General features: G+C 35.0%; 5 protein-coding genes across 11 annotated transcripts in view; 2 read left to right on the plus strand and 3 right to left on the minus strand.

The window, feature by feature from the left end:
* The first annotated feature begins 60 nt into the window (after positions 1-60).
* Positions 61-5024, plus strand: tst (superkiller complex helicase subunit twister). The gene is made up of 11 exons (XM_014353595.3): positions 61-425; positions 508-817; positions 890-1541; positions 1613-1844; positions 1920-2173; positions 2252-2519; positions 2600-2875; positions 2944-3818; positions 3897-4264; positions 4334-4515; positions 4644-5024. Exons 1-11 carry the CDS (start codon positions 390-392, stop codon positions 4971-4973), a joined length of 3783 nt encoding a protein of 1260 aa, XP_014209081.2. The 5' UTR covers positions 61-389; the 3' UTR covers positions 4974-5024.
* Sec13 (nuclear pore and COPII coat complex component secretory 13) lies at positions 5021-8824 on the minus strand. Of its 2 annotated transcripts, none has more exons than XM_089591555.1 (4): positions 8809-8824; positions 6440-6773; positions 5602-5983; positions 5021-5411 (listed from the first exon to the last, which is right to left on the minus strand). In XM_089591555.1, exons 2-4 carry the CDS (start codon positions 6679-6681, stop codon positions 5106-5108), a joined length of 930 nt encoding a protein of 309 aa, XP_089447681.1. In that variant the 5' UTR covers positions 6682-6773; positions 8809-8824; the 3' UTR covers positions 5021-5105. The 2 variants fall into 2 exon arrangements, with proteins under 2 accessions (XP_089447681.1, XP_023244958.1); XM_023389190.2 differs by lacking the exon at positions 8809-8824 and adding an exon at positions 6860-7220.
* On the plus strand, positions 7267-8741 carry Membrin (Golgi SNAP receptor complex member 2). The gene is made up of 2 exons (XM_014353587.2): positions 7267-7612; positions 7953-8741. The coding sequence occupies exons 1-2, from the start codon at positions 7473-7475 to the stop codon at positions 8446-8448; spliced, it is 636 nt and encodes a 211-aa protein (XP_014209073.2). The 5' UTR covers positions 7267-7472; the 3' UTR covers positions 8449-8741.
* Positions 8825-11054: 2230 nt separating the features above from the next.
* On the minus strand, positions 11055-15093 carry LOC106639793 (myotubularin-related protein 9). 2 transcript variants are annotated; one of them, XM_014353562.2, is made up of 7 exons: positions 14750-15093; positions 14262-14427; positions 13908-14188; positions 13718-13821; positions 13334-13638; positions 12946-13263; positions 11055-12859 (listed from the first exon to the last, which is right to left on the minus strand). In XM_014353562.2, exons 1-7 carry the CDS (start codon positions 14912-14914, stop codon positions 12408-12410), a joined length of 1791 nt encoding a protein of 596 aa, XP_014209048.2. In that variant the 5' UTR covers positions 14915-15093; the 3' UTR covers positions 11055-12407. The 2 variants fall into 2 exon arrangements, with proteins under 2 accessions (XP_014209048.2, XP_014209049.2); XM_014353563.2 differs by lacking the exon at positions 14750-15093 and having other exon boundaries at positions 13908-14157; positions 14262-14343.
* Positions 15094-22535: 7442 nt separating this feature from the next.
* Positions 22536-27226, minus strand: part of ttk (zinc finger and BTB domain-containing protein ttk) — a 126638-nt gene continuing 121947 nt past the window's right edge. For all 5 annotated transcript variants that reach the window (XM_089594467.1, XM_089594462.1, XM_089594473.1 and 2 more), the window contains one exon: positions 22536-25473. In XM_089594467.1, coding sequence (XP_089450593.1) covers positions 24638-25473 — 836 coding nt within the window. In that variant the 3' untranslated portion in view covers positions 22536-24637. The remainder of the gene's footprint in view (positions 25474-27226) is intronic.

The following is a 27226-nucleotide window of genomic DNA, read 5'->3' on the forward strand; positions in this document are numbered from 1 at the left end:
CGCCACCCGACCATGCGGCGTTACCACGACCTACGTAACTTAACTGCTGGCAGCATTTGCGGAATACACCCTCCAATAAAGTAACGTGCGCGGGGCCACGGGGCTCGGTTCACAAACAATAACAACAAGTATATATAGGTATCAAAATCGGCTGCGCGGCATTGATTGTTTTGGCTTTGCCTGATCGGGGTTTACTTATAAGATACCTACCTGTTACCTGTGTGATGGATATGTTAAACCCTACAACTGAATTGAAAAACGAGCTTTTTGTTTAATTTGTTCGTTATAAGTAGGTCAACACATTCATACAAAAAAAGTAAAAATCTATGTCTTAATATCCGTCGTACACGTACCGTTCGGAACAAGACTTACTTCCCAAGTTGATCACGATGCAGAGCGAGTCTATCGACAATGATTACTTGGAGGTAAGGTATATATACTTGCATGCTCGCAAACGAATATAAAGTATACAACGGCTTTTTGACAATAAAACGTGATTGTTGACAGATGCCCTTTGGTCCTCCTCCAATACTGCCTGATATCAAAAACGAGCTTAGGGAATACATTGTGTACCCAGAGAAGCTTCCCATACATCAGATTGATAATGTACAGCAGTACTGGGAGAGACAGCCACAGCTACTGTCACTTCTCAAAGCTGACCTGGCTCCAGTTGGCACAACTCTCAAATATGAAAGGGATCCAATTACCGGCTGCATCGGAGACATCCAAGAGGTGTGTCTGCAAAACATCGGGGAAACGGTGAGGAACTCGATGTCGATGTCCAGAGCACCTGGTCCAGCTGTCGAGGGTGTCAGAGGTGAGTGCTCCATTTTTCAGCCAATACCTTCTATTTTTTAGACAATAACGTATCCCAAAACTCGTATTTTAGGGAATACCAGTAATTTTTTGTTTTGGCCTGGTGGTTTCAACGAGCCTGAGAAGAACATGATGGAAGGAAAAGTTGAAATTGACTTTGACAAGAACCTGAAGACGCTGGCTAAGGGATTTAGCGCTGGCATCCAATTTATGTCTGATAAATGCACACCCAAAAGCTTTGAACACTCTTGCAAAGAATCAGGCAATGAGCCAGGCAGTGAAGATGAAAGTATCAATCTTATGAATGTTATAGACACAGAAGGGCGTTCTTTGTCTTTCAAACCTGCAGACGGTGAAAATATAGGAGGCAAAGAAAACGTTTCCAAGAAGAAGGCTGGAAATGTCGATGTGCCAAACATGGATGAATACATCGAGCCTTTTAAAGAATACAAGATTCCAGTTCTCAAAATATCGGATGCTCACGTCCAGAAAAATGTTAAAACGGAGTGGGCAGAACAAATAGACATTAATGTTCCCGTGACAGATTTTGATAAGAAAATTTTAGAGCCAGCTATGACTTTTCCTTACGAGCTGGATAATTTCCAAAAACAAGCAATTGTAAAGCTGGAAGAACAGTGCGACGTGTTTGTTGCTGCGCACACATCTGCTGGCAAAACAACGATTGCCGAGTATGCCATAGCCATGAGCCAAAAGCACATGACAAGGTGGAGCTTTAATTGCGATTTGAGTCGACTTCACGAACGGTTTTATTTAAAGTTTATCGAATATTTTTCAGAACCATTTACACTTCTCCGATAAAAGCACTTTCCAATCAAAAGTTTAGAGAGTTCAAAGAAAAGTTTGAGAACGTTGGTCTTATTACTGGAGATCTGCAGATTAATCCTACAGCAACGTGTCTTATCATGACCACAGAAATTTTACAATCAATGCTGTATTGCGCTGCAGAAGTTCTCAGAGATGTTGAGTATGTTGTGTTTGATGAAGTGCACTACATAAATAACGACGATGTAAGTTATTATTTACTCACTGAAAAATCGTTTCTTGTTTAATTTTGTATCAACATGTTTTTTCTATTTTAACAGCGGGGTCACGTTTGGGAAGAAGTCATTATTCTCTTACCACCCACCATAAGCATTGTAATGTTATCAGCTACAGTTCCAAATCCAGTTGAATTTGCACATTGGGTAGGACAAATCAAGAGACGAAAAATGTATGTGATAAGTACACTGAAAAGACCCGTGCCTTTAGAACATTATCTTTATATAGGATTTGATAAGAAGACAAAGGATCAGTCATTCCTTTTCATTAATAAAGATGGGACATTCCTCAGAGAGAGGTAAAATATTACATAAGAAAACTTCAAAATTTTAATTTCTACCCACAAAGTTAAAAAGTATTATTTATATATTGTCAGTGTCAAAGAAGCCATGGAGGCATGGGATCAAGCAATGCTGAAAAGAAAAAAAATGCAGCAAACAAAATTTCTAAATACAAAACACAAGCCGTCACTCGCAATAAAATCTCCCATAGTTCCGAAAAACGCTAGTGTTGAAGAAACCGTAAACGAAGTTATTGCATCGAAAGAAGAGGAAGAGGCAGCAGAAGATAAAGCAAGACTCAATTCAATAGCGGCCAAAGAAAAAAGAATGTACAGTGCTCTTCTAGAGCATTTAGAATCAACGGTGATAATAATAATCACACATGATTATACATATTTTAACATACAACTCCGATTTAACTAAAAAAAAAATGCTTCATTTAGGATAAACTTCCGGTTGTTATTTTTACATTGTCCAGAAATAGATGTGACAAAACTGCGGAATCTTTCACAGAAAGTTTACTTACCCACGCACAACAAAAATATGTAACGGAGTTCTTCCAACAGTCCATAAAACACCTAAAGGGTACGGATTCACAGCTACCGCAGGTCATAAAAATGCACAAGTTACTCAAATTAGGCATTGGAGTTCACCACAGTGGAATTTTGCCGATTTTAAAAGAAATAGTAGAAATGCTGTTCCAAAAAGGCATAGTCAAGGTAAACCAAAGATCATAACGTGTACAACAAATAAAAGTGAAAAAAACTATCTTGCGCCTTAATTGCAGGTACTATTCGCAACGGAAACATTCGCTATGGGTGTAAACATGCCGGCGAAGACGGTAGTTTTTGATTCCATAGAAAAATACGACGGCAATGCTTTCCGACACCTCCTTCCAACCGAGTACATTCAGATGGCTGGCCGCGCCGGACGTCGCGGGCACGACGACATCGGTACCGTCATGATTCTCTGCAAGAAGATGGTTCATGAGAAGGAACTGCACGACATGAGCGTTGGCAGGCCTCAGAACCTCGTCTCCAAATTTAAAGTCACTTACGCCATGGTCCTTCATTTAAAGCGCTTGAGCGAGGCCATTTCTGTTGGAGAAATGATGCGGAGGTCGTTCAAAGAAACGAAGACTATGTCGAATCTCGAAAAAAATCGAAACGAGTTAGAGAAAGTTGTGAGGGAGATCGAGCAGGCACCGGCGCTTACCGAGGACCAGAAGCAACTTGGATTTTTTTATCAGACCTCGATAAATTACTTGTCAAAGTGGAAGGAACTCAGGCCTCACATGCTCGAAGCCAAGAAGGCTGTCAAAGCACTGGTGGAAGGCAGAGTGTTACTCATCTCGTATCAGCATCATTACAATAAACTTGGAATTTTGCTGGGTTTACAAAAGAAGAAAGATGTATCTTACAAAGTGTTTGTACTGTCGAGTACAGAGGAAGAAATGGCAGCCAAAGATAATCCCAAGTCTGAAACCTGGCACAATGTTGTTAGTCTGATAAAGAAGAAGTTTTACCAACCAGTTGATAGTCCAACTTACAATGTTTTAATCGTACCCGCGTCTTCTATTATAGAAGTGACAAATGCTGTTTTGAATGTAAATTATAAATTAATCTTGGCCGACTGGGATAAGAGACAAATTCCTAGGTTCAAGTGAGTTTTCTGAGTGGTAAGATTCAGTAATATTCTATTAGAAACTTATTAAATTTTGTTTTTTAAATGCAATTTCAGAGATGCACTTCCTGGACCCTCTTGTCTAGCAGCAATTGAAGAGCTTTGCAAGTTGTCCAAAGACGTTCACAAAAAATCTGATGTAATATTGCCATATTTAGAACTAAAACTAAATAAATTTGAACTTCAAACAAAGATCATAGAATTGAATACATTAGGAAATGTACTTCATACTGTCATTTCTAAGATAGGTGACATATCCAATTTTGAAAAAGAATTTCATCAAGTCTTTCAACACAAAGAACTTGAACAAAAGAAACAAATGTTACTTAAAAGGCTGAGTGATGAATATTTGGGAAACTATCCAGAGTATGAAAGTAGAGTAAAGGTCCTTAGAGAACTCAAATATATTGATCACGAAGATCGAGGTAAAACGTCTGCTCACTTGATCTAATTGTTTATTAAAAAGTCTTTAATATGTGTTATTAAAATTACAGTGACATTAAAAGGTAGAGTGGCCCTTGAAATGGGAACTTATGAGATATTCTTAACAGAACTAGTACTAGACAATGTATTAACAAACTGGCAACCAGAAGAGATTGCTGCAGCTTTGTCGTCACTGGTATTTCAAAAAAGTAATGAGGAGCCGAAAGAAGAAGAGATCCCTAGATTGAATGAGGTTTGATTAACTACTTATTTTTTTCGACTTTTAACGAAATCTCTTAGCCATAATGAATTTGTCCCATAAAATATAAAATAATTAGCTACTTTCCGTGGAATTGATTGTTATTAAACCTTTTTTTACAGTTACGAGATAAAATGTTGGAGGTTTATGAAAGATTGGTGCAAATTGAAATAAAATACGACCTGGATCCCATAGCAAAACCAAGTTTCCACTTGTTAAGAGTGGTGTATGAATGGGCCAGAGCAAAGTCTTTTGCAAAAATAATGCAGCTTACCGACACACAAGAAGGTATTATTGTAAGATGTATTCAGCAGCTGAACGAAACTTTAAAAGATGTTAGAAATGCCGCAATAATCATTGGCCACCCGGCACTGAGAGAAAAAATGGAAGAAACTTCTACTAAAATTAAGAGAGACATTGTTTTTACTGCCTCCTTGTACACACAAGATTAATTTTGTTAACAAAGAATAAAATAACATTTTCTTAATATTTTTATAAACTTATATTTAATCAATTTACTTATACAACGTATGAATATATAAAACATTTAAAATTCAAATTTACAATAAAAGAGGATGGTGCTTTCAAAGTGCACGTTGCTCTGAATTGATATTTCCTTGACCTTTGTTCAGGTCAGAAATACCAACCCATTGACCTTCAGGATTTTCACGCCACAGCGAGATTTTGTTGTCTCCTCCACTTACTGAAAGAATTCCACCTGTCAGGGACCAGCTCACATTCCAAATTACGTCGTCAAAGACGTTTATAATTGTTGAATTCCAGTTAATGTAATCTGTAGACGTCCAAATGATTACACGACGATCTTGAGAACACGATGCAATTGTTGTTCTCGATGAACCAATGGATGGTGCCCATGCAACGTCCCTTACCTATTAATTTTTTATTTACTTATTTATTTTACGTATGTGAGTAATGAAACACAGTACAAAGTATTTACAAAAATTAGATAGGAGAATTAAAATATCAACAAAATTAAAAATGATTTTAAAAAACTATCAATATTGACAGATCAGAAAATTTTAAATATTACAATTTTTAGAGTAGATAATTATTACATACCCAATCACTATGACCTTCCAATTTAGTTTCTTCAATCCATCTGTCTGCCTCCTCTTTCCATATCTTAATAATATTATCACATCCAGCACTAGCAAGTCTTTTGACAGGGGTCTTTTGCTGTGAAACTGGGTCAAAAGCTGGCTCAATAGCCGTGCACCAAGAAACGGCATTGCAACCAATGGTATGCGCATTTTGAATTTTTTGAGTGTCCCAGCTGTCTCCACTGTTGGTCAAAATAGAAATGGAACCATCGGCACTGCCACATGCTAGTATCAATCCTAACTCGTGAGGTGCCCAAGCTACAGCATTGACAGAAGAATCATGGCACATATGCTCATGAATTTTAACCCAATCATCAAATTCTTTCCAAATGATAACCTTTCTGTAAAACGTAAGTAAACGCCATATTTTTATTAATTCTCTTCTTTAAAGAAATTTTCCCTCACCTATTTAGAGTTTAATAATTTATTATGCAGCTTCTTAAATGATTTATATATTTTTATTGTACAAGGTTTCAAGTAACACAGAAATACTTTTTATAAATTAATAAACATTTCTAATTGAAATAACGTGGATACAAGTAATTGAAATTAAAATACAATGTGTGAACTAGTTTATTAGGAAACTAAATAATACAATATGATAAAGTAAGTAAAAGAAAAGAAATGCAACTTAGGAACTCAGAAAAAAAAGAAAAAAACAAAATATCAGTCCAGCGCTCAAATTTTCACTTGGATGACGTTAGCAACCATCGGCTACCGTCTGCTAATTAAGTGTCAACATCATCATGCGGATGCGTTTGAAGGGTAAGTATATATTATAAGTATGTTAAGTATACCTGTCATAACTACATGATGCGAGCAAGTTGCCAAACTTAGGATGGGCCCAGGCTATCTGCCAAACTGGACCGGTGTGGCCCTTGAGCTCGGCGATGAGGCTTTGGGAGCCGTTTTTCATGTCAAATATCTTGACAGAGTGATCGCTCGAACACGTAGCTAACCTCAGCCCGTAGTAATCCATCTCCGCGTCGTGGATCATGTCCTCGTGACCGGTGTCCACGGCGTTTATTACGTTTATCATTTTTCTGATTTTAATGTAATTCTTTGATGTGTTAAAAAAAAACTAAACTCGGAGAAAGAAGCTGTTTTTGCGTGTGCCACTTGATTTCCTTACTGTAACATTACAGGTTAGGATGATCTTGCCAAACAGAGTCGAAACTGTCCGCGATTACCGTGCAGAGATGAGATTAAGTACTTACTGTCAAATAATAGTATACTTTTGTACATATACAAGAACACGTTTGGTTCAATTTCAAAAAGATAACTTTGAAGTTATGAAAAAGTTGCTATCGTCGAAGTCGACGGGAGCGCGAACATACGATGTCGTATGATTTACTTAAGTACTTGTTACTGTAACTTTTAGATTTTTAGATTTGAAAAATGGTACTTAAAAGGTTATTGTGTATTATACCGATACGATACGTGTAAATGACGATGAGTTGATGAGTAAATTACAAAAACCAATAAATATATACTTATAAACTAATTTATGTGTAAAGCTGATGGAGCAGATAAAAGTTGGAGATATGGCGATTACTAGGCGAAAGTCAGGCCAAACTGTGCCCAAGTCAGCACCTTACTATATAAATCCACCGGAGGCCTGGAGGGCAGGCCAGAGCCAGAGTCAGGGTCAGGTGCCAAAGTGCATGCCGGATTTGTCCGAAATCGCCGCGCGCAATGGGCAACGCATCGACTGAACAACGACAAATTCGTCCACGTCATAATTTTTTTTCTACCATGTTAATCGCATCTCGGAAAAGTTTCTTTGAAAAACTTTTTTGTCACTATTAACTATTGATATAATAAATAGATATGGAAACCTTATACCATCAAACGAACAAATTGGTTCAGGATACCCAGCACTTGTTCAGCCAGCTGGAAAGGAAGCCGCCTAACCTTGATGTCGATGCCGTTGAACAAGAAATTGAATCCAAAATACAGACAATTAATAGGTATTTGCACGCCCTTTGTATGGGTAACATAGTTTTTTCAACTTAATGGAAATCTTGCATGTATTTTTGCTGCGTCTTTAAGCATTTTTGTCAATGATGCATTTTTCAAAGGTGATTGAATCAATTACCTTGTAGCCTATGGGATCTGTCATTAATGTAATAACCATAAATTACGCGTTAAAAAACACAATTTATTGTACAAGCCAAAATTTTTATTCCTTTTCATATTTGTTGCTACACCTAGATCAAATTGAAAAGTATACTAAAAATATTGAAAGTTGTATAAGGATTTTATTAGAAGAATTTATAGTAAATTAATTAATAACAACTCATTTTACAGTAACTGTGACAGGCTGGATATCTTGTGTTCCAAAGGTCCACTATCTCAGAGGCAAAATGCAAAAATGAGGGTTGACCAATTAAAGTATGATAGTAGACATCTGGCTGCAGCTTTGAATTCTTGGAGGTATATGATACAGAAGAAACAAAGAGAAGAAGATGAGAGAGAAGAACTTTTGTCACGCAGATTCACAACAAATGATCATGTAGATATTATGATTGATCAAAGTGTGCAGCATAATGCCCAAATGCACAATGCTATCCATGGTGTTAACGATTTGCTGATGCAAGGATCTGATGTATTGGATAATTTAAAATCACAAAGGTATACCCTCAAGGGAGCACATAAACGTTTAATAGACCTTGGTAATACATTAGGGTTATCAAACACAACAATGAGACTGATAGAACAAAGAGTCCAGTCGGATGGATATATTCTGATTGGTGGTATTCTCATTACGTGTTTGATCGTAGGAATACTAATTTACTTTTTATAAACATTCCCAAAATTGAATGGTGTTTATACATAGAAAAAAAAATGAGGAAATAACTTTTATTTTTTTAGTAACTAAAAAGATACTTTTTTGTACTTTTGCACGATAAGAAAGTTCAAAATGTTAGTTCATTACATATTTGAGACTGACTAAAATTTCAACACTTTGTACATATAATCAATTACAAATCATACCAAGAGCATTGTTTTAGGTTTTAATCGTTTGTTTTGAAAAAGTTTAAATAAATATATTTAAAGTAACGTTTATAATTTAAGATATACATCTTGTTTACAGTAAAAGTGTTAGTAAAATTCTACAAATACTTAAAATTAACGTAAAAACATGTATAAACGTATGAAATACCTCCAGAGCTTACAAAAAAATTATAAATGATTGAATTTTCACTGTCCAAAGACTCCATACAAACGGGAAAGCCTAATACCCATACAGCTAGAAAAAATAAAAATAAAAAATTTCTAATAGCGAATCTAGCGTGTGTTTTTAACGTACTCTTAAGAGCGGGTCAGGTAGAAGTAGAAGAAAAGAAAGATAAAGAAAGAGGGAACCAAAAGCCACGCAGGGGCAAGTTTTTCAAGAGAGAAGGAGAGAGAGTGTGCGAGGGTCCTGGTTGTGCTGAAAAAGAGATATCCCCCACCCGAGAGATCTGCAGCGTCTCGGGTACAAAAATTCCCTGAAGAAAGGTGAGAGAGGAAGAAAGAGAAAGAACGTGCGCAAGCAAAAGATCGAAAATCGAGAGGGGAGAGAAAGAGACGGTGGGAGCAAGAGCGCGCGGGCCTTCTTCTCGAGCGCGCGGGGCCCCTCTCAGTTTACCTGCGACGCTCGAGGGGCTCGGATTTTTCGTTGAGCGGGAGAAACTACTGCGATTTGTGAAAAGCTGTTGGTACTCCGAAAATTGGAAATTTAATTAAATCTGTGTTGATTGTTGTTATCGTTAGAAAACTAGAAAGCTGCCGATTTTTTGAAGAAGGCACAGGAGAAAAACATGAAGAAAAAGAAGATCGTCCAGTAGCCCTGGATGGGTTTGAATTCAGTCCACGTTTTTATTCAGCTAATCGTGACTAGATTCTTACTCATCCATGGATGTTGGACCGATTGCATCGTATACCAATTGAAGAACACCACCGATTTTTCGTCTACCATCACAAATCGTTTTGTTATATGCTTATATATGTATGAATGTATGCTAACGAATCATTGTAAAATCAAAGCGCAAGTCCTGCAGTGAATTTTGTACGTTAGAATAAAGAGAGAAAGGGTAGCACACAAAGAAAGAGAAGAAGAAAAAGACGTGAAACGGGGGTTTCTTCTTTCGGAGCGTGTAAGGAACAATACCATAGGTATCCTAATTTGTTCATGTTTGTAACATGCATTTAAAAAAACATGGTCCCATTAGTTTTTTCATTTCAGTTCTCTTGAAAGAAAGGAAAAAGAAGAAGAAAACTAGGAAGGGGAAGGCTCTCTCATAAATGGCTCCGGGATTCCTTTGGTTTCTTTGTGCCAGAACACCTGCCGCGTTCCTCCTCCCTCGATTTCTCTCTCTTCTCCCCCTTTTACCTGATGTGTGTAGCGTAGCTGTATAGCCCCAAACAACTACTACTACTACTACTATTATTACTACCAACCACCATTTCTCTGCTTCATTTATACACTCGTATCTTTCTTTCTTCTTCTTCTCTCCTTCTCGCCCTTATATTATACAGTTTCCTCTGTCCTGTATAAGTATAGCGGCTACATGTCTTCTCGTTGTTGGGCTCCTTCGCTCCAGCGTCCTTTTTCATCGAGCGTTCCCTCGAATAACGGTAACGGTCCTCTCTTTCACCAGCCTTATACCTGCAAGGCTGTTTTTCTCTCTTGAGTTGATGCAGAGCTCGTTGATTCTTTTGTTCGTTTCTCTACGGTTTGGGTGTACGCTTCGTTCTCACGTGAGCAGTTAGAGATTTGTTTGATGATAGCTTTGTTTTTTTTCCCCTATAATTGAGCTCTATCATCTTGAGAAATGGATATTTCATCTGGTTATGGGTTTAGGTATGCTTGTGTGCGCTTAAAATAAACCGTAATGACTTGCGTACGGATTGTTAATCGAATGTTGATTGATGAGAGAAATTTTTGAGATCGTTTGAAAATTTTCTAGCAATAAGAAATTCAGAAATTCATTGTTCATGAAAACCGTAGTCCAAACCTTGTATACCATTTTTATACCATTCTAATGATAGCTACCTGGAGGATTCATACTTGGGACCACGATTTTATGCATGGCCTTTACAATGTAAGAGTCAACGTTAGTTGCGCAAAAACACGATTGACACGATTATTTTTCTTTTTGTGCAACATTATTTAAACGCACCACAGGTATTTTCTAAAGAAGAATAGTATATATTTATCTGTTATTTTATAATAAAGTATATAATTATTAATTACAATTCGATGTGTGCCGTTATTTTGTTTAATACTTGAAACGTACTTCTTTTATCACGCTCTAAAATTTAAACGATTTAAGAGAAAAAAATTGAATTTAAAAAAGTTAATAAATAGATAATGATGTAGGGAGCAGGAGTAAGTTGCACAAAATAAAACTTTTATACCTCAAGTTACGATAGTTACAGGTATATTTGTTTTTAGGGTTCCGAGGGACCCTAGTGCGGAGTGCGGTCGGTACGTGACTGCTGGGCAGAGGTGTAACCGCCAAAATGTTTAACATTATTCATATAATTTATAATAAGTTTCTTCAAAACTCTGTTGAAATAAAAAAATAATACATCAAACGTCTTACAAAGAAAATACGTATTTATATGTGTAAATAGTTCGAAGTTGATTTAATTTTACATTTTATCAATAAAAATATATTCACACCAAGGCAATATATATTTACTATTTTTTCTTGAATTTGTCAACATCAATCGCCAATGTTAAAAATATAAACTCGCGAAAAGTATTGTTTATGTATGATTAAGATGAATACTTTTTCCATTTCCATGAATAGCTTGTATAAGTCTTTGGAGTTTCAATCATAATTACACAGAAAAATTTTTAAAAAACTGATAGCTAATGGATTTGAAATCTTCTTTATCCAAAAAGGGCGTGAGTTTAAAACGCAAAATGTATTGGCAAGTCAACGATACCACTAGCGCCAAATGAATGTTAAATTGACTCTTTAGTGAAAGAAATAAAAAGCTTTGCAAAACCCTCGATGTGTTAAATATTTTCAAGTATTCTCGGTATCGTTGAGTTCCCAATCAATTTTTTCATCACATTACAACTATTCAAAAAATAATTACAAATAATTCTTTACAAAATCATGTACAACGAATCAATTTTTTTTCACAGCTGAGCTTAAAATGTAAAAAAAATTATGACTTGAATCACAGTGCTGCGCAAAATATCAACTGTAAAAAAGTGTTAGCTCCTAAGGGAGAAGCTAAACGGTTTCGTGTGAGTAATTTAACTTTTATGATTTTTAAGTAGATCGATTTTTAAAATTGTTTTTTGTTGTAATAATGTAACTAAATAATTGACTTTTTTTAATCTCTTAAGAAATCTAGACATATAATTTCTAAATACTTACTTAAAATCAACACGAAACTGATAATACATGTGTATATAAATTAAGTTATTAGTTAAATTCATTACAGCAAAATTTTAAAAATAATTTCAAATCTCATAAAAAGCATATGAAATAATGCACCTCTCGAAATTATAAATAATAAAAAAAAGTATCTAATGGCATGATTACTTCATTACTGCACTCAAAATTCACAGCTCAAAAAATAGTAAACCACACCTGTCTCTGATTTTCAGGTGTTCTTACCACCACAGTAAGTTCATCATTGAGAATTCTAACTCCAATTTTCTTACCATCCATAATCTTCGAATTATCACTCTTCTGGACTCCTTATTTAACAAAAGACCCAGCTTGGCGAAAGCTCAGAGCTAAAGTTTTGGTATCAGATACCCTGTTCAAGATCAAGCTGAGCTAGAGCACGGCGAGCCTCCTCTCGAGCCTGTGCTTGCTGCTCACTAGTATCTACGCTAACACAAGCCGGTGCTTCACTGTTACCATCAGGCAGTGATTGAGACAGTAAACCAGTCTCCTTGAGCACTTGTCTGATCTGCTGATGCAACTCTTGAGCGCTTCGTTTCACTTTTTGATGGTGTTCTTTAAGTTCTTTTGCACAATTCAGGAGACCATCCCAAGGTGCAGCGTTCGTATGCCCCAGATATAGCTCACGCCATAATTCGATGCTTATTGGAGCGACGCTTGGCCAGATTATACCAGCATTAGGCTCGTACAGGGGATTAATGTACTTTTCGAGGACGTCTGGTTGGTTCAGGTACGACCACAAGCTGGCCGTTCGCTCTGCTAGCTTCAGTCGGCTTCGTTCCGACTCCGAGTCACCTGTGTAAAATAATTACGACTTTTGGAATAAATTATCAATAAATAGTGGCTTCAAAAATATGACTGAACAATTTTGAAAAAACTACCTAAGAACGTTCCATAGTTTGATGAGTAGACATTCCTAAAAATTTCGACTAGTAATTGAGTCGTGTACTCAAAGCTCAATTGAAATTGAAAATTTAATTGATAAAGGCAGTCCAAAAATAGTAAAAACGTGGGGGCATCTGTTGAATTTTGACCGTAATAATAGGCTGCGTGGCGAGTTCGTGTGTAGAATGGGTGGCCGGCTTGCAGCCATTCGCGCTCTATTAAAGCTTGTAAACCTCGGACGGTCCGGCAGTCTGGGTTTAAAATTGTCTGCACCAAACTCGTTACTATTAGAGTGGTATCTCGTCCACTACCACCTGAAAAAACAATTAGATTAACAATTTCGCATCATTGTATTAATAAACAAGTAACCAGGGCTTTCTTTACCATGCACCAAGACGGCAGTTTGCTCCTGTTCGAGACACTGTGCGGTTACGCAGGCTGCATTCATGGCATCTTGGACAGCTGTGAGCCACTTACTACTTTCTAGCTTGGATAACCATTGCGAGGTAGAACAGTTTGCATCATTGCACGCTTCTATTAATTTCGATAAACTTTCAGACAACTCTCCAGAACGAGCTATCGTTTTGTGTGATTTAAGCCATTGTGGATATGCAGAATCTATTTCTGTACCCCCGCCTTTGGTTCTAGTGTTCTGTGCTTGTGTGAGACTTCGTGTATCTACAATCACTCTGTGAAACAAGTTGGAAATTGAGAAAAAAGTTGCAGTAAACATTGTATAACGTTGTTAAGAAAATGAACATAGATTACCCTCTTTTTCCAGGCCTTAGATACGAATTTAACAGCATTTCATCGCCCTTGCATCTTTTTCCAGTTGGGCCGCACATTGGTTGGCTACTTCTAATAAGAATACCCTAAAAATTACATTAAACGTTTCATTATAATAAACAGCATAATTGATGAATATTTATTTTATTGAATTTGATAATAGTTAACCTACCCCTCCTTCGTGCCTGTAGCAAAGCACAGGAAACCTTCCGCTATCTCTAAAGTTAGCTGAAGAGACTATTATTTCGTCTTCTATGTGCTTAGGTACTATAACTTCAGCTGAATAAGAACTACAAACTTTATAGTCTTTATTTATATGACTAATGCGCCATTCGTCGCCGTGGATAGCTAATAATCTAGACCATTCGGAAAGTGGCAGGAATGCAGTCCAGCCATCTTCTATTTGTACTTTTGACTGTGACCTATAGAAAAAGGGATATTGCATTGTTTGTTCTGAAAAAAGTTCATTATTTTGAGTAATAGTACGTAAATGACTAATCTACTATTACAATTGTAAATTTTTTACCTAAACATGTCAATTTTTCTATAGTTTGTGCCACTTTTGTTAAGTCACTTGTGGATCCAAAATCTAGCTGGTAGATGTGAAAGTCTTTACATTTTAAAATAATGCTACCTCCAGGAATTTGGTTGTTTATTTTTCTCTCTATAACGTCGATATTGCGGTAGAGGAGCTGCAAGATAGAGGTAATTAATATATAAACATATACAATTGAAACAAGTTACAATAAAATTTACTGATTTGTTAAAGTGTATTGAACAGAGTATTTCTACAGTGCATGCATTCAAGGACAAATTTGTAGGAACAATCGAACAGATGGCTAAATTGAAAACCAAGTGACGTTAGATAAAAAAAATCAATGGACAGAGTGTGCAATACATACATACAACGTAAGTATACACAACAATTAACAGCAGCAGCAGTTGCAATAAAACACAACTACTAGAAATATTTTAAAAATCTGGAGAACGAAAAAAAAAACCGTAAATAATCACCCATAGCTCTTGCTGATTATTTTTCTGCCTGTCAGAGAGTATAAGGTGATGGCCACTGATGCACAATGTTCCCTCGATCCGGCTGTTTTTCGACTCCTCCTTGGTCTTGTCAGTCAGCACGACCTGATCGACTCTAGGTATGGATATCAGGTCGACAATTTCCATCGTATGGGGGCCGACGACAAGCAGCCTGTCAACAATTTATGGCACCAATGATAACGTTGACACTTTGACAGCTCCGCATAACCTCGCGCGCGCGTTTTCGATCAGGAGCAGACTGCGCTTACCGTGCGTTCGAGAGGAGGGGAGGGAGAAGCTGCTCTGCTGCTCCAAAAAAAGGCGCCAAAGCATAGGGACGTTTCAAATAAATAATTTCGATTCGATATGATTTTTTTACGAAGTTTTAAACAATAAATCATGCTTTTTTCGGAAATTGTAGCAAGATTAATACAAATTGGTAAAAATTAAACTTTTTCACTGTAAAAAAAATAAAATGTATAAACTACGAAAATTAAAAAAAAAAAAAAAAAAGAGAGGAGGAATTATTAGGGTATTAATAAATAATATGGGTCATGAGTCAGTTTTTGATGTTTATTCTTTTGTTATTTTCTCTAGACATTGGATGGCAACAGCTTCTCGATCTTTTTTATCCAATGCTATGCTTTTAACTACCTTGTGATTTTTTTTGATCTTTCAAAAGGTAAAATATTTTTCACAGAATTACATTGTACATACTTGTATTTTTTATTTTTTTTTTTTTTTTTATATATATAATAAATTGTCATTTCGGCACTCGTTTTCCTTTTTATTTTTAGATCACGTAATGATTATTACTTTTATTACTTAATGACATACCAGAGATTTTAAAATTACAAAAAGAATCAGTGAATTTGAAATTAAACAATTCGTAGGCAACAAAAGTACATTGAAGTATATGTATGAGAATATTTTCACTGAAAAATTATCGAAGTCTCGGTAGTATTCTTATAATGTGTTTTAAAAAACAGTTTTTGAAAGTTAAAAGTTTTCCCACGTTAATATGATTTTAATTCTCTGATATTCATCGACACTTTGATATTTTATATCACCACACTGTTCCGCATTATTTTTTATTACTTTTCATTTGTTTTCAACAATACATACAGTTTGAGATTAAAGTAAATTGAATTTCATTTACCATCGAAACTTTTTTGAAACAACAAACTTCTCAGGGTACGTAAAAAATAACTTAGAAAAAAAATTCAGAGCCCCATTATTTATTGAAAAATTACTGTGAGTTTGGAATTTTCTTTAGGCTTTTTTCCACAAAAAAAATTATTTTCAGACTTAGTTATCTATTTGAACGAATAAAAATTTTTTAGTATCGAAATTTGTCATCGATAAAATTCATATCAGACTTATTAAAATGTATATATGTACAGTGTTATTAACACTTAGATATTCAAAGAGGTAAATATGTTTTTTTTAATACTTTAATTATGCATTAGACGCTTTCTCGTTTTAAAGTTGTAAATCAATTGAAAGTGAATACGCAGTAAAATAATAATTATCATCCAAATGAATCAATAAAGTTAAAATTAAATGTAATCCACGTGAGATAAAATATTATATTATTATTATTCCATACTCTAAAAATTATACACGTATTACTGTAATATCACATTGATTTGGCAAAGAGCTATGAACGAGAAAGACGATTTACTTTTCATAAACTCTATTTTAGGATAAGTTAGATTTTTTATCATTTTTACAATTTAAATTTGTACAACCATTCATGTCAACAATTCCTAACTGACTTATTACATTCGTTGAAAAAATTTATTTATATTTTTAAAATATGCATGTCCACAGTCGTATATCTAAAAAATTATCGGGTAAATGAAATTTACTTAATTGTAAAAATCTTTCAAAGTAAAAGTTACTATTGTAAACTATTTTTTGCATCATAGGTTTAAATTTGTGTTCTTCATTCAATAATTTTTTTCATATTTGCATTTATAAATTAATAATAATTACTACTTCATCAACGTGTATTTTTTAGTACATGTACTTTTACATCATTGTTAAAAAAATGAAGAAATTTTTTGGAGAGTGAATGAAACAAATACATGTGCATGTATAACTTGATACGACTTTCTGATTTTCTGTATACACGTGCATCATTTAATTATTATGTTTTGTTGAATTGTATTGGTTTAAAATTTTTATTATTCATGTGTCAATTGAGATAATGTCAATCTTGCGACTTTCGCTTCCTTTATAATGTAGCATACGCATACAATGATAAGTACTTTGATAATTTACCATCATTATTGTTGAAAATTTTCCAAATCAACTGACGCGAACGTATTTCAATTTTATTCAATGAGTTCAATGATTCATCGGGCACATTACGAAAACTAAATATAATCTATTAATCTATTATTGAATATACTTTTTATTCATGTATATCCTTGTACTTTTGAGAAAAAGTTGAGCGCTCATATCGGAACACTTGTAGATTATAGACAATATGGACATCGAAATTGTTGGGGAAGATGTGATTTTGGCACTCAAATTTCCAGTTGTAATTTAATTACTGGATTATTATTTAAAATGTTTATTGTAACGATGATATATCAGAATCTTAAGAAGTATATTGAAAGTCAGGAAATTTATTTTAGTTTTCTAAGTTTTTTTCTATATTTAATATTTATATTTTATACTTGTGTGTAAGTATCAATACTTTGATAAATCGTGATTTGACGAAGTATTCAATTTACATAATCACATTTTCATCGAAAGAATTGTTAAACTTGTAATTTTGTTATATCTAATTATTACTATTTTATTATATAAATATTTATCGTAATTGCTTTGTAATTTTAATTTTAAAACTTATTTTCACAATTTTATTTTATATTTTTTTAATGAATATAAAAATCATGCAATATTATACTTAATATGAGAAATAATTATCTAATTTCAAAAATAGTTGCACATCACTAAATAATATTTCTCTAAAAATTAATTGGCAAACGTACTTTATTTGGAACTTTTAACCGCTCTTGAAGTTCTTCCAACGACATTCTACTATTATTGTAACGTATTCCGCCTTACTTTTTTGCAGATTGGAAGATACAGAGAAATTTGTGAATTATATTGTAGTGGCACAATTCTTTATAATATCTTAAGTGTATAAGTACATAGTTTTCAACGTTATATACAATATTTTTTTTACGTATGATAGTTTCATCACAAAATTTTCATGATTTTCCAATATGTACTGCATATAAGAGTCATTTGCAATTTTTCAATAAAAATAATTAATAATCATCGTACATACATATCTTTCCTAAAAAAAAAAAAAATTAATTAAAATTATCGAATTAAATCGATTTTAAATTGAAATTATTTATTTTTGATGATTCAAGTAACAAAAGTTTGGAAGTCAGTATTTTCCGTGAAGTTCATAATACAATGTAAGTACTCGGTACTTAGAAATAATCAATAATGAAATGAGAAACAAAAACACAATGAGCCAGCGTTATTGTATACTTGAAGCCAGTCACTTTTAATTATTATTTATTTGTAAAAAAAATATACACATAACGATCGAAACCATCGCGCGAGTCAATCTAGGATTTAAAAAAATATACTGTTGATATTATTGTTTGGTGTATCGAAGGAACCGAGAAGTTAAATATGTATGTATATATATTTCCCTTTCGACTGACATCAACGATCAACGTGAAATATATATACATATAACGCACAGTCTTTCAATAATTTCCATAATCACAATGATAAAATCACACCCGACGTTATTATTATTATAATTATTGGTTACAATACGATGAAAGTCAACAGCTTAGACGAGCCTGATGCAGAATGTGATGAGCCCGGCTGAGGCCGCGTCGTTTGCAGAGTCGTCCTGGCGAAGTTGGCCTTAGCTGTTCATGACTGTCGACCGCCTTGAGTAACCGCGCCTCGTCACCGCCTCGCCTTGGGCTTCGCATTCGCGTTTCACTCGGTCAATTATATCCGCGACCAGCTTCTCCTCCTTCTCCCGCTGCTCTTCCCAGTCTGGCCCTTTGCCGATCTAAGCCCACGTATTTTTTTTTCTCTTTTAATTTTTTTTTTTTTTTTTTTTAATGGGTTCAGTTATTTTGGCGTGTTAAGGGGAAATCGGTTTAGGAAAGTTGAACCCAAATGAGTAATCTTGCGTTTGTAATTACTGCGGTAAGAAAGAGAGAGAGAGAGAGAAAGATAGTAAGAAAAATTGTAAGGAACTACAGATTAAATGACTTTCAATGGTTGAATTAATTTTTCGAAAAGTAGTATTCTATGAAACATCCAAAAGCTCTTGGCATGAATTATTTGAAAAATATTTCTCTACGGTATAAAAAAAACTAAGAAACGTTTAAAAGCATATGTATTTAATAAAATATAATGTTGTTATAACGTATACAGCAGAAGCAATTCTAGACATCTCAAGAAGCCACAAAAAATCTAATAAGTAAAATTTAAAAAAAGCAAAAGTAATTGAATCCAAAGAAAAAAAAAAAAAATTCGTGCTGCAAATAAGAAAATCGCGAAGCTTCCAGAAATTAATTTTCATGTCATGCGCAAATAAAAAAGAGTAAGGAATCGTAACAAAAACGAAAAAAAAAAAAAAAAAAAAAAAAAAAAAAATCATGGGATATTTTGATGCAAAACAACACAGCGATTTTATGTTCGTTTTTTCATAAAAATTATTTTATTAACAAAATTGCGATCTATAAGCCGAGCGGACAAATGCATTTACGTAAAACAGCCAGGTTCTCAAAAAACCAGATTCTACTGATACAGTGACATCGAAAAATCAGCATAAAAATACTTGTTATATGTCTTAATGTATATACGTATGGATAAGTAGATACAGGAACTATTTTCTCTTTCACTCGAAAGTCCTCTCCACGAGATTTTTTTCATTTTTCTAGTACAAACATACACATGTACTTAACAGAACAGCTCATCTCTTTTTTTTGTTTAACAAATTTTTTTTTTAAATTTTTTACATCAATTTGTCCAAATGCATGAATTAATATAACAAATCCACAGTCATTTTAGGATCTGACTATCTTGCGTGACATTCAATGAAAGGATGGTGCACATTTATTCGTAATCATGTATAATCTATATAATGTATCTATGTAACAAATGATTAATATGATATAATATTGTATATACTATATGCGAGCTATATAAAATAACAATTCTTACACACACGTAATAATCATAATGATAATAATAATAATATGATTAAATTATACACGATGAAAATTGATGGCGATAAAATCTATGATTGTGTATGGCCATGATGCTGAACGATTAGGCAGCGATACGGACAATCAATCCCAGACAATGATGCGAGACACGGAAAAAAGGTGCGGTCAAAGAAAGAGAGGAAAAAAAAATCGTCCTATCGTGCATGTATAAAAGAGTTAGGTAATATCATCACCGTCGACGGGATCGACGCTTACATCGGCAGTAGGTTTGCGCGTCGTTTGTTTCTTGGCATGAGTGGCCACCAGCTGGGCTTTGCCATTGAGCGATGGAGGCTCCTCGCGGTTTTCGTCGTTCTCCGCGTCGTCAGTGCTGTGCTGGGAGCTCAAATGACCAATGTAGCCCTTCCGCGATTTAAAGTAGGTGTTGCAGCTGTGGCAGGTGAACAGAGGCGCCGGTGGAGCTGCCGTTGCTGTCGTGGCTGGGGCCGACGTCACTGCTAGGTGGAAACGGTACTTGTGACGGTACCAGTGTCTACGGGACGGAAGGACCTCGCCACACCGCTTGCACACCACCGAGCCGTTCTTTTGGATTTGGTAATCCGCCAGCTAATTGCGACAGAAATCAATGTTGCGGCTTACTCGTGATGATGCTTGCATTCGATTTGTGCTGATTGCGTTTGGACCTCTTGCACGAATTCAAGTCTTTTGTGCGTGATTTATATTGTATATGTATGCGTATCATTTATTATGATCGTTTTATCCTTTTTGAGATAAGAATAATTTGTGACAGGTAACAATTATGATGAATACATGCAAAACTCATGATGACGAAGGACATTTCATTTATCATTAGTTTCTTTTAATTTTTATATCGAACAATCGTGTAAGGGTAGTTCTATGTTTTGAAATATCAGTCTTATTTTAAGTCTTGTTTCATTTCGATATTAAAAAACGTGATATTCAATATCATCGAAACTGAATCAACCTACAATCTATTATATTGCGTGGATACTTAAAAATATTAATAATATTAATAATTTCATGGCACAATTAATTTTGAACACTATTAAAGGAATTTTTTTTTAATGTAAAGAAAACATGATTTTATATCATCTATTGGTTCTCGTATTAAACTTGCAAAAATCTCTGTTTGCATTTAAAATGAGACATTAATACTAATTTTTAACATTACAAACCAATTGGACCATTAACTATAATCAAATTCCAATGATAGGCAATCCAACAATTTAATCTAACAAATAAATTATTTTAACTGATTCACCAACAAATTGACTAGACAAACCATATCGACTAGAATTGAGTCTCCCTTCCTTATACTCGAAACATAACTATCGAACAATCACCTAAACAAATACTATACGTAATATAATCGTCCGAAAAGTACAAAGACTCTGAATTCGGTGCACTTTTAAATTAATCATATGTGCGTTACATACAAACTGTTTGATTAATTTCTTTTAATTACGTAATAAAACATCAATACTGTCAGTGCGACTTCTCAAAGTCCCCCCTCAAATTTATCATCCTCTCGAATGAAATTCCTCACCACGAAGCTTATCGATATCGATCACAGCTCAATGATAAAAAAAAATCTACTCAAACGTCAAAAATTCCTTCGAGCCGTACTATGTCTCGGCATAATACCTTATTCGTTCAACTAAATTATTAGAAACACACACACACACACACACACACGACTACTCGACAGATGATACAATTCAGCAAATACCGCCCCCCGGATAGAAACTCCCTCAGATCCTTGGTCTGATGTTGGGCGTGTAATATTTTTCAATGAGGCCCCCAGTGGAGCCCCAGCAGCCGGCTGTGCGAGCACAATCGAGGAACGTGCGTTTCCTAACTCCCCCAGCGCGCCTGTTACGCCGACGACCTATAGCCGTAGTGGCAAGCGGCCTAAGCGCCGCTGGGTTCCAACCAACCTGCTTCCGAAATTCTGGTTCGTTGCCGGCCGGCTCGGTCGGTACGCCGGCCGGCATAGCTGTGATAGTCGTAGTTTCGGGAGTTTTGGCGATACTCGGCCTCAGCTGTTGCAGTTCGACTGTCTTGGGGAAGTGGGCAATCTCATTTATTATTGAGGCGGGGGGCGAGGACGGTGAGTTTTTCAGCGCAACGCTGGAGTCGTTCGAGTTACGCCGGCCGGCATTGCAGACGTTACTCGTCTCGCAGATCATTAAGGCCGAAGTGGTGCTCGAGTCGGAGTCGGGCTCTTCCTCGCAGGTGTACTCGTTGCTTGCCTGATGCTGGTTGTGGCAGGAGGAATTTTTCGTCTCGGGGGACGTCGAGCCGCAGATCTCAAACGTGGTATCGCTGGGTAGGCTGGGCAGGTGGTGACCTGCAAAACAAAAAAAATTTGGTCGTGCCGATGGTGAGTGGTTTTTTAAGGGTTAATGTTGTTACTAGGACTTTTTTTTTAATTGGATTTTTGTTTTAGCTGGATATATTGAGGATCTTTTTTTAAAGGATTGGTTAAATTGAAAAAAAAACTCGAAAATTTAAGATTCTCTGTACATATACATATATATATTTCTTTTTCAAATTATAATAGGGATGTGGTTGTTACATGCGCAAGATAGACTATTTTGCAGTGTATCACAAAGAGTTACAAAGAAACTACGATTCGATAAAAACATCATATAAATATATAATATTAATTATTGTTACAATAGTGCATATTTTTATTATCTTAATATGATTGTTCTCAGCATCGCCACCAGGCACCTTTATTTTACTTCATTTTTATGTTATGGGTACACACAATAACGCGTGTAATAACGCTTTACACACATTGTAATGACCATAGAAGCTGGTGTAGCATCTCTATACTATATTGTGCTCCTGACATTAGTGAGTTTTCTTCATGCTAATAAAATATTATTAATTATTATTCTCTTTTACTTTCTCATTTCTCGTATAACTATATTTATTTATCAATAACGCCATTGTCACAAAATTTTCAATATTAATCGTGTCAACGCTTTTGCGTTAAAGGTTATTATATACATATACAACTAAAATTAAAAAAAAATTAATGATAATATAAAATATAAAACATATTGGAAACTGATTCATAGCATTTTATAATATATTAATTTTATTGTCTCACAGCATCATAAATTTTCTGTGAATAAAAATATATAATGAAAAACAACGAAACTTTTAGACTCCAAATTTCGGTGGTTATAATATCCTTGCAACTATTGTCACTGGATCAAGAAATAGAATATTAGATCGTGCGCTGGTGCTAATTTTTGTACTATCCATCCCAAGCGTGCCCGTCAAAAATGGAAAGAGACGGAATTGAACAAAGTTACAATGTTTTCGTAACAACAATAATTACATAGTGTACAGCTTAGTCACTTTGTGTTTAAAAGTTTTTTTTTATTTCCTTATAGAATATTTCTGGATTTATATAAATATAAATATGTTACACAAAATATTAGAGAGTATTCGAGATTTGTCTCGATAGTACAAAAGCTGGTTCCAGCGTCACACTACATTAAATAAAAAAGAAAAAAGTAATCATACGAAACAAAAAAATACTGTCGAGTCCCTTACATCTGATCACAGTATCGCTGTCAGTTTTACGATTTGTCTCGTTATGCTTGTTAATTTCGATCGATCAGAAAATATATGGAAGAATTAAATGGAAGAATTTAAGACAAAATATATATCAGGCACGGCGTGAGCGCCAATAATTGTTATTAACTACGTATTGTACATATTATATGTCGGACTGACGAGAAAAATTTTTTTTTATGCCTAAGAGAAATACATTAATTATTCATTTGCATAAAAAAAATGTCTATAAATGATAAACATTTGACGTCTTATCAAACTAAATAAATTAAATGGAGCAGCAGCCGACATTAATATAGATTGTAATTTTAATAATTTTCAAAAACTCAATAAATACTTTCTTATCACCTAGTAAATACTTGGTTCAACATTAAGCAGCAATATTTTTGCAAAATTATAACAAGATAACTAATATAAAGGAAATTGCATGAATTTCGAACAAAGACAGGAAACGAGTCTCATAATTATTATCATACATCTACAATGAGAAAAATACAAAAAATTAGTTCGACAAAGAAATTTTAATATTGAAAGACCTTCAATTTTAAACATACAAACGATACGTTTCAGTTCGTGACACGCGGGAGGAATGGTGCGCAAACAATGTTAATTAAAAAATATGTCATCTAATATAAATTAAATCCAATGTATATTAACATAAACGCATCCTTTCCGAATCCCGTCAAAAAATAAAAGAATAATAATATTAAGAATAGTAGTAGTAGTAATAATAATAATAATGATGATAATAAAAATAAAAATAATAATAATAATCCAAGGCGAGTCATCAGAGTCAGTCCAGCACGCGAGCCCATTACCTTAGATCGCCGACATCTACAGAGCCAAATGCGCGAGTGGAGGAATAAGAGAAAAAAACCACTGAGACTCGGAAGACAATATATGAAAAAAAAAAAAAAAAAATTTACTTAACTAGAAAAAGAACGGCGAGAGCCGCAATGGTGTGATTCAGTTCACAACTGGTCAACCATGGAAGGAAAAAAAAAATGGAAGACATGACTCAAAGTTAAGGCTGCATGTAAAAGCCGAACGGCAGATTAACGCAGTCCTTGGGCATGAAGCAGTCGTGCACGGTCTTCATGTGGTTCTTCATCTTGTCTGGCCTGGAGAACTCCTTGCTGCACACGGGACAAGGAAAGACCTTGCGCTGGTGGCCCTCGTGGTACAAGAAGGCGTGTCGTTGGAAGCTGTACTTGTTCTTAAAGGTCTTTTGTATGTCGACTTTGGCGCACTCGGTGCACTGGTAGACACCCTCGGATATCGAAGCGTAGCGGAAGAGATTGAGCCCGCGCACCGACATCTCCGTCAGCTGCTCGGCTGGGTCCTGCGACTGCGAGGACGTCTTGCGGCGCATGCGCCGTTTGGGCACTTGCCGGCCGGTCGGGGCGCTCATCGCGCCGCTAGACTGAGTCTGTTGCTGGCTCGGGAGCGTCGAGGGGACTCCCCGAGGTAGCGAGCTCGAGCGCGGGGATGGGCTCCTCGTCGGCGTTGGCGTAGTCGTTGTTGTCGTCGTTGTCCTCGTGCTCGTCGTCGTCGCCGTCGAGGTTGTGCTCGTGATGCTCTGCGTTGAGGCTACGCTATTGTTGTTGGTACTACTGCTGTTGTTGTTTTTCGTGTTTGAGGAGGGCGTGGGTAAGGTGGACGGGTTGTTCTTGTTGTTGTTGTTGTTATTGCTTGGGGTCGCGCGAGGCGAGGATTCGTTTGAGGCCAACTGCTGCTGCTGCTGCTGCTGCTGGGCCGAGGGTGTCGTTGACTTTTCCGGTGTTATGCTACCAAGCGATTTGTCTGAGACATCAGACTTGACGCTGCTGTTGCTGCTGCACGATGAGGATCGTGTGAAATCTGCAAGGTGGAAATTTTACGTCAATTAGTTCGAGTGGTGGATTGCGTTGGAGATATTTAAAAAGTGCTAATATACGTTTATAATAATCTCAAATAAGCATAGTGGCGTTTTTTTTTGTTTTTTTTTTTCAACTAAATAATCAACTAAAAACAACTTTAATCATTTGGCAGCAGCTAAATCGTGCAAACCAAATTTTCTATACAGAGACGTGACGTTCTAACGAATAATAAATAAATCATATTTATATAAACAAACACACATTTAACATCGACAACTAAAATTCTCTTACGAGTGTGCATTATTATTTGAAGTAAGCTTTAAAAAAAATATATATATTACAGACAAGCTGATGATACTAATAAATTATGTACATGTACTTATATGTAATGTAGAATGTATGGCTGATAGCTCATGCGAACTATTCATCCACAATAAAAAATAAGGCAGAATATTTCATCAACTACAGTTTATATACTTATAACTGTTGAACTAAAAATGAACAACAGTAACGTAGATCAACTTAAATAAATTTTTTTAAATATGGGACTAGGAATTAGGGTTAGGAAAGTAGTGGTTGAAAATTAAAAATAACCAGTTAAAATTGTACCATTCTTTAATAAATCGCTGACCACGTGTACTCCTAAAAATTATCGTTGTGTATACGCGAACATGTGACGTACAAGATACATAGGAATATGTATTATGTACGCATACGAATGTTATATCATAGTTATAATTATGATATCAGAGAATAGTTCAAAGTATTGTAGTTGCCTATTTACAAAAGAGAAAGGAAGGCTATGTTGACAAAAAAGCAAAAAAAAATATTTAACATAAATGTACTACAAACCGATCAGACACGCATCAAATAGGGGATGCAAACTTTTTGATTTGCGGGTAATCCGCAATTCATTGATTTTTAAGTGATCAATCTACATTAACAAGGCACATAAACAAGTTTAATGCTGCAACTGTTCCTTGCTTATAGTTTTGTAGACTTTATTATATTTTATTAAATATTACGCGTAAATACAACAAACGATACTTCCTTTCCCTTTGTTGACTTCATTTCTTTTGTTTTTATGCATAAAGAAATAGAACAACTAGTACGTGTAATTAACATGCAAAACAAAAAATGATATACTTGCATGGATACGAATAGTAAATTTTTTATTGCGATCATTTAATTAAATCCTTTACAAATAAAAATAGCTCTTGTATGGGCGTATGGCAAAACGCAAAACAAAACTTAAATTATAAAAAAATATATGTAATTGATTCGGCCAAGCGTCACGAATGTCTGATTGAGTCGAAAAATATTTACTTCTATACATATAATTATTTACAAATGCACAAGTGATTTGCAATAAATTTATTTCATCAGGCAAAAAACATTAAGGGCAAGCCTATATCATAAAAAATGATTGAACACTGAATACATGTATAATATATTATATACATTCAAAGCAGTGCGACAAAATCAGAGGTTCGGAAATCTTGGCTAGAAACTGACGCAAATGTTACAACTACATAAGAAGTAAAAACGACAGTTAAATAAACATAATTTTTGGCTAAGAGTTAACTACTTAAGCTATACGATGCGCAGCTTATAGCTATCGAGAGAATTTTTCAATTTACTCAAGCAAAGTGTGAAAATTCTTCAAGTTTGCTGCTGACTCAAATATACATAATAACATTTTAGACATAAAACAAATCAAAATTTTTGTAAAATTAAGTTTTTACGTGTCTTAA

Source organism: Copidosoma floridanum, unplaced genomic scaffold, assembly GCF_036245765.1.
Source record: "Copidosoma floridanum isolate Cflo_tuat_1 unplaced genomic scaffold, Cflo_Japanese_pri ptg000001l, whole genome shotgun sequence".
NCBI classification, from domain to species: domain Eukaryota; kingdom Metazoa; phylum Arthropoda; class Insecta; order Hymenoptera; family Encyrtidae; genus Copidosoma; species Copidosoma floridanum.